Raw genomic sequence first — 12,854 nt, 5'->3', positions numbered from 1 at the left:
CCCCTTTCCTTTCCTTTCTCCTTTCCTCCCCTTTCCTTTCCCTCCCTTCCCTCCCCTTCCCTCCCTTCCCTCCCCTTCCCTTCCCTTCCCTCCCTTCCCTTCCCTTCCCTTCCTTCCTTCCCTTCCCTTCCCTTCCCTTCCCTTCCCTTCCCTTCCCTTCCTTCCCTTCCCTTCCCTTCCCTTCCCTTCCCTTCCCTTCCCTTCCTTCCTTCCCTTCCCTTCCCTTCCCTTCCCTTCCCTTCCTTCCCTTCCCTTCCCATCTCATTTTATCCCAACCCAAATCATCCCAATTCCTTCCCATCCCAAATTCTGTTCCATCCATCCATTATCCATCCATCCCAAATCATCCCAATTCAACTGCACCCCAAACCCACCACAATCCCAATCCCAACCCCAATCCCATACCAATCCCAGCCCCAATCCCAATCCCACTTGATCCCAAATCATCCCAATTCCATCCCACCCCAATCTCAACCCCGATCCCAATCTTGATCCCAATCCCAATCCATCCCCAACCCCATCCCAACCCCATCGCATTCCAGTTGATCCCAAATCATCCCAATTCCATCGAACCCCACCTGAATCCCAATCCCATCCCAATCCCATCCCCACTCCGCCCCGTTCCCTGTGCCCACCCATCCCGGGCACATCCATCCCTGTCCCTCCTGTCCCCATCCCGAGCTCCGTGTCCTTCCCGCGGGGACAGGGACAGGGAATGGCGCCAGTTCCCATCCGGAGAACGCCGGGATTGTCCCCCGGGAATGCCGGGGGGACAGCGGGGTCGGGAGACACGTGAGGGACAGAGGGGATACGTGGGGGACAGAGGGGACAATGTCACCCCCGGGGGCTGCTCCAGATGCTGGAACGCTTAAAATCCCGGGATTCACATTTCCAGAAATCTGGGATCCACATTCCCAGTGGTCCCCAGAGCCCCGGCCGTGTCCTTGTCACCGGCAGGGTGACATCACACCCGACCTGTCCCCAAGGGAGGGGACACCAGGCCCGGTTTGTCCCCAGGGTCCGCCTTGTCCCCCCGTTCCCACACCGGCCGGAAATTCCAGGTTTCCCAAAAAAACCACTCTGGCACGGGGACGGTCCCCAGAGCCAGCCCTGGGCGTGTCCCTGCGGTGGCGATGTCACCTGGGAGGGGAGGGAGGGAGGGGACACTCGGGGGATGTCGCTGTCACCGGGAGGGCGCGGATTTGCTCGGGCTTTACGAAAACAACGGGATTTGGGACGGGATTAAATCCCGGCGGCCACCGGGCGGGAGCAGCGGCCACGTGTCCCCAGGGTGTCCCCAGGGATTCCCCAGGGTGTCCCCAGAGTGTCCTCATAGTGTCCCTACAGTGTACTTAGAATGTCCCCATGATGTCCCCATGCTGTCCCAATGGCATTCCCACAGCATCCCCATAGTGTCCCCAAGACATCCCCATAGTGTCCCCATGGTGTCCCCATGGTGTCCCCCAGTGTTCCCAGATTGTCCCCATAGTGTCCCCATAGTACCCCCAAGGCATTGCCACAGTGTCCCCATGCTGTCCCAATGGTGTCCCTATGGAGTCCCTAGAATGTCCCCATGGTGTCTCCAGAATGTCCCCATAGTGTCCCCATGATGTCCCAATGGTGTCCCCAAGGCATCCCCACAGTGTCCCCACTCTGCCATCCCCATGCTGCTGTCCCCTCCCCCCGATGTCCTCCCTCCCACTCTGATGTCCCCACAGTGTCCCTACAGTGTCCCCACAGTGTCCCCACTCTGCCATCCCCATGCTGCTGTCCCCGCCCCCCGATGTCCTCCCTCCCACTCTGATGTCCCCACAGTGTCCCTACAGTGTCCCCACCCTGATGTCCCCATGGTGATGTCCCCACAATGTTTTCCCCATGGTGTCCCCTCCTTGCTGTCCCCACAGTGTCCCCACCCCGATGTCCCCATGCAGATGTCCCCCCCTCCCACAGTGCTGTCCCCACTTTACTGTCCCCATGCTCATGTCCCCCACAGTGTCCCCATCGTGTCCCCACCCTGCTGTCCCCACAACCATGTACCCACAGTGCCACCTCCACCATAATGTCCCCATATGCCACCTCTACCCTGCTGTCCCCACAATGATGTCCTCACAGTTCCACCCCCTCCCTGTTGTCCCCACAGTGTCCCCACTGCTGTCCCCATGGCATCCCCATGGTGTCCTGCACACTGTCCCCTCCCTGCTGTCCCCCTAGTGTCCCCAGTGCTGTCCCCAATGTCCCCACAGTGTCCCCAGTGTCCCCCCAGAGTCCCCAGTGCTGTCTCCTCCCCGCTGTCCCCATAGTGTCCCCAGTGTCCCCGCATGTCCCTCGTGTCCCCACAGAGTCCCCAGTGCTGTCCCCTTCCCGTTGTCCCCCCAGTGTCCCCACATGTCCCCATTGTCCCCCAGTGTCCCCAGTGCTGTCCCCACAGTGTCCCCCCTGCTGTGCCCTCCTTGCTGTCCCCACAGTGCCCCCAGTGTCCCCCCATGTCCCCACAGTGTCCCAGCAGCGTCCCCAGTGGTGTCCCCTCCTTGCTGTTCCCACAGTGTCCCCAGTGTCCCCACAGTGTCCCCACTGCTGTCCCCTCCCTGCTGTCCAGACCTTGTCCCCACCACTGTTCCCACTGCTGTTCCAACAGTGTCCCCTCAGTGTCCCCAGTGTCCCCCCATGTCCCCACAGTGTCCCTACAGTGTCCCCACTGCTGTCCCCATTGCTGTCCCCACAGTGTCCCCAGCACTGTCTCCTCCCCACTGTCCCCACAGTGTCCCCACAGTGTCCCCACAGTGTCCTCACTGCTGTCCCCTCCCCGCTGTCCTCTCACTGTCCCCACAAGTCCCCAGTGTCCCCAACGTCCCCCCAGTGTCCCCAGCGTCTCCACAGTATCCCCACTGCTGTCCCCATGGCTGTCCCCACAGTGTCCCCACCACTGTCCCCTCCCCACAGTGTCCCTAGTGTCCCCCCAGTGTCCCCAGTGCTGTCCCCTCCCTGCTGTCCAAACAGTGTCCCCACCACTGTTCCCATTGCTGTTCCCACAGTGTCCCCAATGTCCCCACAGTGTTCCCAGTGTCCCCCGTGTCCCCACATGTCCACAGTGTCCCCACTGGTGTCCTCTCCCTGCTGCCCCCACTGCTGTCCTCTCCCTGCTGCCCCCACTGCTGTCCTCAGTGTCCCCACAGTGTCCCCACGTCTCCATCACTGTCCTCACAGTGTCCCACCAGTATCCCCTGTGCTGTCCCCCCAGTGTCCTCCCACTGCCCCCAGTGTCCCCCCAGTGTCCCCACAGTGTCTTCACAGTGTCCCCATCACTGTCCCCTCCCCAAAGTGTCCCCATTGTCCCCAGTGTCCGCCCGTGTTCCCAGTGTCCCCACTGCTGTCCCCACTGTGTCCCCCCTGCTGTGCCCTACCTGCTGTCCCCACGCTGTCCCCAGTATCTCCTCAGTGTCCCACCACTGTCCCCACAGTGTCCCCCCTGCTGGTCCCTCCCTGCTGTCCTCCCCACTGCCCCCAGTGTCCCCAATGTCCCCATTGTCCCCACAGTGTCCCCAGTGTCCCCACAGTGTCCCCAATGTCCCCATTGTCCCCACAGTGTCCCCAATGTCCCCTCACGGCCACTCTGGCCCCGCCAGGATCCAACTCTTTAATCCCCAGGGCCGGGAGCCACCAGAGCCACCGGAGCCACTGAGAGCCACCAAAGCCACCGAGAGCCACCGGAGCCACCGAGAGCCACCGGGAGCCACTGCGCTGTCCCCGGCTGTCCCCGCGCTGTCCCCGCGGTGTCGCTGTCGCTGTCGCGGCTCAGCGGCGCTGGCCCTGCAGCTGCTGCAGCCGCTGGCTCAGGTCGTCGATGCGGAGATTCTTGAGGAGCAGGAGCTGCTCCAGCCGCCCCACCTTGGCCTGCAGGATCTGCCGGAATCCCAAATCCCAAAAATCCCCAAAATCCTGAAATCCCAAACCCCCAAATCCCAAAATCCCAGACCCATTCCAAGGGGTCTTCCCGGAGCAGGGAATTTTTTGGATTTTTTTTCCCAGACGAATTTTGGGTTTTTTTTCCACTTGAGGAGAAGAGATGGATTTGGAATTTCCATCCCAGCTTGGCCTGCAGGATCTTCAAGAGCCGAATCCCAAATCACCAAAATTCCAAAATCCCCAAATCCCAAATCCCCCAAATCCCAAACCCATTCCAAGGGGTCTTCCCGGAGCAGGGAATTTTGGGCTTTTTTTCCCAGACGAATTTTGGGGTTTTTCCCACTGAAGAGAAGAGATGGATTTGAGATTTCCGCCCCAGCTTGTCCTGCAGGATTTGCGGGAATCCCAAATCCCCAAAACCCCAAAATCCCAAATCCCCAAAATCCCAAAATCCCCAAATCCCAAAACCCCAAAATCCCAAACCCCCAAAATCCCAAAACCCCAAAATCCCAAACCCATTCCAAGGGGTCTTCCCGGATCAGGGAATTTTGTTTTTTTTTTTTTTTCCAGAGGAATTTTGGGTTTTTTTCCCACTGAGGAGAAGAGATGGATTTGGGATTTCCACCCCACCTTGGCCTGCAGGATCTTCAGGAGCCGAATCCCAAATCCCCAAAATTCCAAAATCCCCAAATCCCAAAACCCCAAATCCCAAAATCCCAGACCCATTCCAAGGGGTCTTCCCGGAGCAGGGAATTTTGGGGTTTTTTCCCAGAAGAATTTTGGGGTTTTTTCCCATTGAGGAGAAGAGATGGATTTGGGATTTCCACCCCACCTTGGCCTGCAGGATCTTCAAGAGCCGAATCCCAAATCCCCAAAATTCCAAAATCCCCAAATCCCCAAAATCCCAAACCCATTCCAAGAGGTCTTCCCGGAGCAGGGAATTTTGGGGTTTTTTTCCCAGACGAATTTTGGTTTTTTTCCCATTGAGGAAAAGAGATGGATTTGAGATTTCCGCCCCAGCTTGTCCTGCAGGATTTGCGGGAATCCCAAATCCCCAAAATCCCAAAATCCCGAAATTCCAAAATTTCAAACCCATTCCAAGGGGTCTTCCCGGAGCAGGGAATTTTGGGCTTTTTTTCCCAGAGGAATTTTGAGGTTTTTTCCCACTGAGGAGAAGAGATGGATTTGGGATTTCCACCCCACCTTGGCCTGCAGGATCTTCAAGAGCCAAATCCCAAATCCCCAAAATTCCAAAATCCCCAAATCCCCAAAATCCCAAACCCATTCCAAGAGGTCTTCCCGGAGCAGGGAATTTTGGGGTTTTTTTCCCAGACGAATTTTGGGGTTTTTCCCACTGAAGAGAAGAGATGGATTTGAGATTTCCGCTCCAGCTTGTCCTGCAGGATTTGCAGGAATCCCAAATCCCCAAAACCCCAAATCCAAATCCCAAATCCCAAATCCCCAAATCCAACCCCCAAAATCCCAAACCCCAAATCCAACCAATCCAGACCATCCAAGGGGTCTTCCCGGAGCAGAGAATTTTTTGGATTTTTTTCCCAGACGAATTTTGGGTTTTTTTTCCACTTGAGGAGAAGAGATGGATTTGGAATTTCCATCCCAGCTTGGCCTGCAGGATCTGCGGGAATCCCAAACCTCCAAATCCCCAAAATCCCAAACTCCCAAACCCCCAAACCCATTCCAAGGGGTCTTCCCAGAGCAGGGAATTTTGGGGTTTTTTTCCCAGACGAATTTTGGGGTTTTTTTCCCCTGAGGAGAAGAGATGGATTTGGGGTTCTGATCCTTTTTCCATGACAAAATAAAATGGGAATTCCAGAATATCCCACTGTTCCCATTCCCGGATATCCCACAGAATTTTGTCCCTTCCCGAAATTTACATCTGTGGAGAGGAAAAGCCAGATTTGAGGGGAAATCTGAGGGACAGGAAAAAGCGGGAAGGGGGAATTGGGAAAAACCGGGGAAAACCGAGAAAAACTGGGAAAAGGGGACAGGGGAAAGTCGGGAAAATTCGGGAAAAGCCGGGAAAAATTTGGAAGGAGGATAGGGAAAATTTTAGGGAAAAAAGGACAGAGAACAACCAGGAGAAACCTGGAAGAACCGGAAAAAAACGGGGAAAATCGGGAAAAGCCTGGAAGGAAGGACAGGGAGAATTTTAGAAGGGAAACGGGGAAAAGCCGGGAAAGGGGACACAGAAAATTTTAGGGAAGAAGGGTCAGGAAAAAGCCGGGAAAAGCCAGGAATAGGACACAGGGAAAGCTGGGAAAGGGAGACAGGGAAAAACCTGGAAAACCTGGGAAAAGCTGGGAAGGAGGGACAGGGAAAATTTTAGGGAAGGAGGAACCAGGGAGAGCCGGGAAAGTGGGACAGGAAAAATGTTTGGGAAGAAAGGACAGGGAAAAACCAGGAGAAACCAGAAAAAGCCGGGAAAATCCGTGAAAAACCGGGGAAAGCCAGGAAGGAAGGGGAGAAAGGGGGGAAAGCAGGGAAAGGAGAGATCGGGAAAACCTGGAAAAGCTGGAAAAAGCTGGGAGGGAGGGAGGGACGGACAGGGAAAATTTTAGGGAACGAGGGACAGGGAACAACCAGGAGAAACCTGGGAAAACCGGAAGGAAGGACAGGGAGAATTTTAGTGGAGGAACGGGGAAAAACCGGGAAAGGGGGACATGGAAAAGCTGGGGAAAGCTGGGAAAAGCTGGGAAAGGGGGACAGGGAAAATTTTAGGCAAGAAGGGTGAGGAAAAAGCCGGGAAAAGCCGGGAATAGGAGACAGGGAGAAGCTGGGAAAGGGGGACAGGGAAAGCCGGGAAGGAGGGATTGGGAAACACCGGGAAAGGGGGACAGGGAAAAGCCAGGAAAAAGGGACAGGGAAAAGCTGGGAAAACCTGGGAAGGAGGGACAGGGGAAATTTTAGGGAAGAAGGGACCAGGAAAAGCCAGGAAAGGGGGACAGGGAGAATTTAAGGGAAGAAGGGACGTGGAACAACCAGGAGAAACCGGGGAAAACCGGGAAAAACCGGAAGGAAGGACAGGGAGGATTTAAGGGAAGAAGGGACAGGGAAAAGCCGGAAAGGGGGAACTGGGAAAAGCCTGGAAAAGCTGGGAAAAGCCGGGAATAGGGGACAGAGCAAAGGTGGGAAAAGGGGACAGGGAAAAGCCAGGAAAGGGGGACAGAAAAAATTTTGGGGAAGAAGGGACATGGGAAAGCTGGAAAAGGGAGACAGGGAAAAAACGGGAAAAACTGGGAAGGAGGGACATGGAAAAGCCGGGAAAAGATGTCAGGGAAAGATCGGGAAGAGACGGGAAAAGCTGGGAAAGGGGGACAGGGAAAATTTTAGGGAAGGAGGGACAGGGAAAAGCCGAAAAAAGGGAACAGGGAAAAGCCGGGAATAGGGAACATGGAAAAACTGGGAAAGGGGAAAAGGAAAAAGCCGGGAAGGTGTGACAGGGAAAATGTAAGGGAAGAAGGGACGTGGAACAACCAGGAGAAACCGGGGAAAACCGGGAAAAACCGGAAGGAAGGACAGGGAGAATTTTAGGGAAGAATGGACAGGGAAGAACTGGGAAAGAGGGAACAGGGAAAAGCTGGGAAAGGGGACACAGAGAATTTTAGGAAGGAAGGGTCAGGGAAAAGCCGGGAAAAGGTGACGCGGGAAGGCGGGAAGGAGGGCAGGGACAGGCCAGTGTCGCCCGTGTCCCCCCGGGATGTCCCTGCACATCCAGGATCTCTCCAGACCCCGGGATTTGGGATTTGGGATTTGGGATTTGGGATTGGGGATGGGCTCACCTGGATCGTGTCCCGCGCCAGCTGCAGCGCCTGCTCGCGCTCCGCCAGCTGCTGTCGCATGTCCCCAGCGCTGGCCCCGGGCGGCGCGGGCACCGCCACTGTCACCGCCCTGGAGCGGGGACACGGCGTGGGGACAGCGCTGAGCCCTCCCCACGGAGGGGAGTCCCCAAATCCTGTCCCCCGATCCCATGGGAATGTCCTCATTTCCCGCCGAGACAGCCAGGGGACACTCGGGGACACCCAGAGCCACCACAGTGACCCCCAAATCCCACAGTGAACCCCAAACCCCACAGTGACCCCCAAATCCCACAGTGACCCCCAAACCCCACAGGGACCCCAAAACCCCACAGTGACCCCCAAACCCCACAGTGAACCCCTGACCCACAAAAGGACCCCAACAGCCATAGGGGGACACCCCCAGCCCCCCATGGGGATACCCCAAACCCTCACCGTGACCCCAAACCCCACAGGGACCCCCTGACCCTCATGGGGACACCCCAAATACTGCAGTGACCCCCCCAGACCCCCAAGTGAACCCCCAAACCCTCACAGTGACCCCAAATCATCAAAGAGTCCCCCCAAAGCCTCACAGTGACCCCAAACCCTAGCAGGGACCGCCCCACAACCCCACAGTGACCCCCCCAACCCTCACAGTGACCCTAAAGCCCCCCAGTGAACTCCCAAACCCTACAGGGACCCCTGACCCCCATGGGGACACCCCAAACCCCACAAAGATCCCCTGACCCCCTCAGTGATCCCCAAACCCCACAGTGAACCCCCCTAAACCCTCACAGCAACCCCAACTCCCACAGTGACTCCCAAAACCCTCACAGCGACCCCAAATCATCAAAGGGACCCCAAATCATCAAAGGGACCCCCCCCAACTCCACAGTGACCCCAAACCCTAGCAGGGACCTCCTCCCAACCCCACAGTGACCTCCAAAACCCTCACAGGGACCCCAAACTCCACAGTGACCCCCAAACCTCCACAATGACTCCAAACCCCACAGGGACCCCCTGACTCTCATGGGGACACCCTAAATCCCACAGGGACATCCCAAACCCTCACAGTGACCCCTCAAACCCCTATGGGGACACCCCAAACCCTCACAGAGACCCAAAACCCTCACAGTGACCCCGAACCCCACAGGGGACACTCAGTGACCCCCACAAACCCTCACAATGACTCCAAACCCTCACAGAGACCCCAAAACACCTCAGGGACCCCCCGAGTCCCCTCAGTGACTCCCAGAACCCCACAAGGACCCCACAAAGAACCCCTGACCCCAAAAGGGCCCCGTCCCCTGCCCTGCCCTCACCTGGGAGCACCGTCCTGGCTGCAGCCCTTTCCCAAATTGCTCTGGAACCTGGGCTGGCCTGGAAAACCCACAGGGATGGACGGACAGACGGATGGATGATGAATGGATGGATGGATGGATGGATGGATGGATGATGGATGGATGCATGGATGGATGGATGGATGGATGGATGGATGGATGGATGATGGATGGATGATGGATGGAGATGGATGGATGGATGGATGGATGGATGGATGGATGGATGATGGATGGATGGATGGATGGATGGATGGATGGATGATGGATGGATGGATGGATGGATGGATGGATGGATGGATGGATGATGGATGATAGATGGATGGATGGATGATGGATGGATGATGGATGATGGATGGATGGATGGATGGATGGATGATGGATGGATGGATGATGGATGATGGATGGATGGATGGATGGATGATGGATGGATGGATGATGGATGGATGGATGGATGATGGATGGATGATGGATGGATGGATGGATGATGGATGGATGGATGATGGATGGATGGATGGATGATGGATGGATGATGGATGGATGGATGATGGAGGGATGGATGGATGGATGGATGGATGGATGGATGGATGGATGGATGGATGGATGATGGATGGATGGATGGATGATGGATGGATGATGGATGGATGGATGGATGGATGGATGGATGGATGGATGGATGATGGATGGATGGATGGATGGATGGATGGATGGATGGATGGATGGATGGAGTCACCTGCCCCGACACTGCTGTCCCCTCCCAGGGACCCCAAAAAGTCCCAGAGGGGAATTTTGGGATCCCTTTTCCCCAATCCCTTACCTGTTTCCAGGTACCTGCCCTCGTCCAGCGCTGCCAAATCCGCTGGGGTCTGAGGAGAGGCAGGAAAACCCCTGGGACACACCTGGGACACCCCTGCCACCAGCCCAGGTGACCCCAACGTGGCCTGGGACACTTCCAGGGGCAGCCACAGCAAATCTGGGAATTCCAGCCCAGCCAGCAATTCCTTGCCAAGATCCCAGCCCAATCTCCCCTTTCCCAGTGGGAGCCATTCCCTGGCTCCTGTCCCTGCAGGCCTTGTCCCCAGTCCCTCTCCAGCTCTCCTGGAGCCCCTTCAGGGACTCTGAGGATTCCCTGGATTTTTCCCTTCTCCAAGTGAACATTCCCAGCTCTCCCAGCCTGGCTCCAGAGCAGAATCCAGGAAGGATTTCTGTTGGGAATAACCCTAAATCCCACTCAGGGATCATTGCCTTATCCCAGCTTTCCCCAGACCCCAATATCCAACGTACCTCAGCATTCCCATTCCTGGGAATTCCCCATTTTTTGGATTTCCTCCCCATTTATGAGATTTCCTTCCCAATTTTGGGATTTCCTCCCCATGTTTGGGATTTCCATCCCCAGTTTTTGGATATCCTACCCATTTTTGGAACTTCCCTTCCCATTTTGGGATTTCCTCCCCATTTTTTTTGATTTCTTCACAATTTTTATGGTTTCCTCCCCATTTTCGGGATTCCCTCACCTTCCCAGCCCCTCCCTTGCCTTTCCTCTGCCTCTGGAGGATTTTGTCCCGCAGGAGCTGCAAGAGCTGCTCGGCCGTTCCCGGCTGGCTCCGCACCAGGGCCTGGATCATCTCCTCAGGGAGCCGCAGGTTCAGCTTGCTCAGCACCTTCCTGGAATTCGGGATCCATGGAATGTCCAGGGAGGTGACAGAGGGACACCAGGGGGACACAGGGGGACAGAGGGACACGTGGGGATCCAGTGCCTGGATCATCTCCTCAGGGAGCTGCAGGTTCAGCTTGCTCAGCACTTTCCTGGAATTCGGGATCCGTGGAATGTCCAGGGAGGTGACAGAGGGACACCGGGGACACAGGGGGGCAGAGAGGGACATGGGACACAGGGGACACAGGGACACAGGGGGACATGAGGGGTCCAATGCCTGGATCATCCCCTTGGGAGCCACAGGTTCAGCACTTTCCTGGAATTTGGGATCCAGGGAACAGCCAGGGAGGTGACAGAGGGACACAGAGGGACAGAGAGGGACACAGAGGGACATGGAACACAGGGGGACAGAGAGTGACAGAGGGACACAGGGGGACAAGGAGATGCAGGTTCAGCCTGCTCAGCACCTTCCTGGAATTTGGGATCCATGGAACATTCCAGGGAGGTGACAGAGGGACACAGGGGACACCAGGGACAGAGAGGGACAGAGGGGGACAGGGAGGGACATTGGGACACAGAAGGACAGAGAGGGAGACGGGACACAGAGGGATAGAGTGGAACACAGGGGACAGAGAGGGATAGAGAGGGACAGAATGGGACAAAAGGGGACACGGGGAGAGGGATAGAGGAACTCAGGGGGACACGGAGGGACACAGGGGGACACGGAGGGACACAGGGGGATCCAGTGTCTGTGTCATCCCTTTGAGAGCTGCAGGTTCAGTGCTTTCCTGGAATTTGGGATCCAGGGAACAGCCAGGGAGGTGACAGAGGGACACAGAGGGACAGAGAGGGACACAGAGGGACATGGAACACAGGGGGACAGAGAGTGACAGAGGGACACAGGGGGACAAGGAGATGATCCAGTGCTGGATCATCTCCTCAGGGAGCCGCAGGTTCAGATGCTCAGCACCTTCCTGGAATTTGGGATCCATGGAACATTCCAGGGAGGTGACAGAGGGACACAGGGGACACCAGGGACAGAGAGGGACAGAGAGGGACATAGGGGGACAGGGAGGGACATTGGGACACAGAGGGACAGAGGGACAGACACAGGGGGAGAGAGAGGGATAGAGGAACTCAGGGGGACACGGAGGGACACAGGGGGATCCAGTGTCTGTGTCATCCCTTTGAGAGCTGCAGGTTCAGCACTTTCCTGGAATTTGGGATCCAGGAAATAGCCAGGGAGGTGACAGAGGGACGCAGGGGAACAAAGGGGACAGAGGGACATAGGGGGACACGGGGGGACCTAGAGAGACAGAGAGGGATAGTGAGGAACACAGGGGTACACAGAGGGACGTGGGACACAGAAGGACAGAGGGGGACAGAGGGACATGGAGGGACACAGGGGGACAGAGAGTGACACAGGCGGACACAAGGGGACACGGGATGCAGGGGGACAGAGAGGGACACAGGGGGACATGGGCTGACACAGAGGAACACGGGGGACAGAGATGGACATAGAGGGACCCAGAGGGACATGGAGGCACACAGGGGGACACAGAGGGGGGAGACAGAGGGACACGGAGGGACAGAGACAGACATAGAGGGACACAGGGGGACCCGGAGGGGCACAGGGGGACACAAGGGGTCACCAATCCCCACCCGCAGCACACCACAGTGGCTCTGTGGCCACACGGAGCTGTCGGAATGTGACCAGCAGGGCGAGACCACCCGCAGGAAAGGTGGGGACAATCTGGGGACACCCCGGACGGGGGGTGGGGCCCCACGGAGCTGTCGGCTCCTGTCCCTACCTGTTGAGGTGGCCCCAGTTGGCGACTTTCTGCGCCGTGGAGCTGGTGGGGACAAAGCTGTGCAGCTCCACCAGGGAGGGGAAGAAGAACTTCACCACCTCGGCCGCCAGCACTGCGGGGACAGCGGGGACACGCTGCGGGTGGCACCACGGGGACAGAGGGACAGCTCGCCCCGGCCACCCCGCCGTGTCCCCGCAAGGCCAACCGCCGTCGCTGAAGTCGCGGGCGATGTTCCTGCGCGGCCGCGACAGTGGCACCGTGTCCAGCCAGCGGTACAGGGACACCAGCGACGCCTCCGGGCCCGGCTCCGGCCCCTCGGCCGCCATCAGGGCCCGGCCTCAGCGTCCCCGCT

General features: G+C 57.3%; 1 protein-coding gene across 1 annotated transcript; it reads right to left on the bottom strand.

Moving 5' to 3' along the window:
• Positions 1 to 3,620: 3,620 nt before the first annotated feature.
• Positions 3,621 to 12,854, bottom strand: SPEF1 (sperm flagellar 1). The gene is made up of 7 exons (XM_064712458.1): positions 12,708 to 12,854; positions 12,503 to 12,614; positions 10,552 to 10,702; positions 9,855 to 9,903; positions 9,023 to 9,080; positions 7,704 to 7,812; positions 3,621 to 3,900 (listed from the first exon to the last, which is right to left on the bottom strand). Exons 1-7 carry the CDS (start codon positions 12,826 to 12,828, stop codon positions 3,793 to 3,795), a joined length of 708 nt encoding a protein of 235 aa, XP_064568528.1. The 5' UTR covers positions 12,829 to 12,854; the 3' UTR covers positions 3,621 to 3,792.

Source organism: Zonotrichia leucophrys, chromosome 4 (assembly GCF_028769735.1).
Source record: "Zonotrichia leucophrys gambelii isolate GWCS_2022_RI chromosome 4, RI_Zleu_2.0, whole genome shotgun sequence".
In the NCBI taxonomy this organism is placed as follows: domain Eukaryota; kingdom Metazoa; phylum Chordata; class Aves; order Passeriformes; family Passerellidae; genus Zonotrichia; species Zonotrichia leucophrys.
Note: the sequence above shows the minus strand (reverse complement) of the source record. Positions and strands in the feature narration are given on the sequence as shown.

What these genes read in the sequence shown, in the direction of transcription:
- SPEF1 (XM_064712458.1), bottom strand. Translation starts at nt 12,828, where the DNA reads ATGGCGGCCGAGGGGCCGGAGCCGGGCCCGGAGGCGTCGCTGGTGTCC. An exon ending in GCAAGGGAGGGGCTGGGAAG is followed by an intron (nt 9,904 to 10,551) that starts GTGAGGGAATCC and finishes GCCTCTCCTCAG; the next exon opens with ACCCCAGCGGATTTGGCAGC. An exon ending in TGGCGCGGGACACGATCCAG is followed by an intron (nt 3,901 to 7,703) that starts GTGAGCCCATCC and finishes GGATTCCGGCAG; the next exon opens with ATCCTGCAGGCCAAGGTGGG.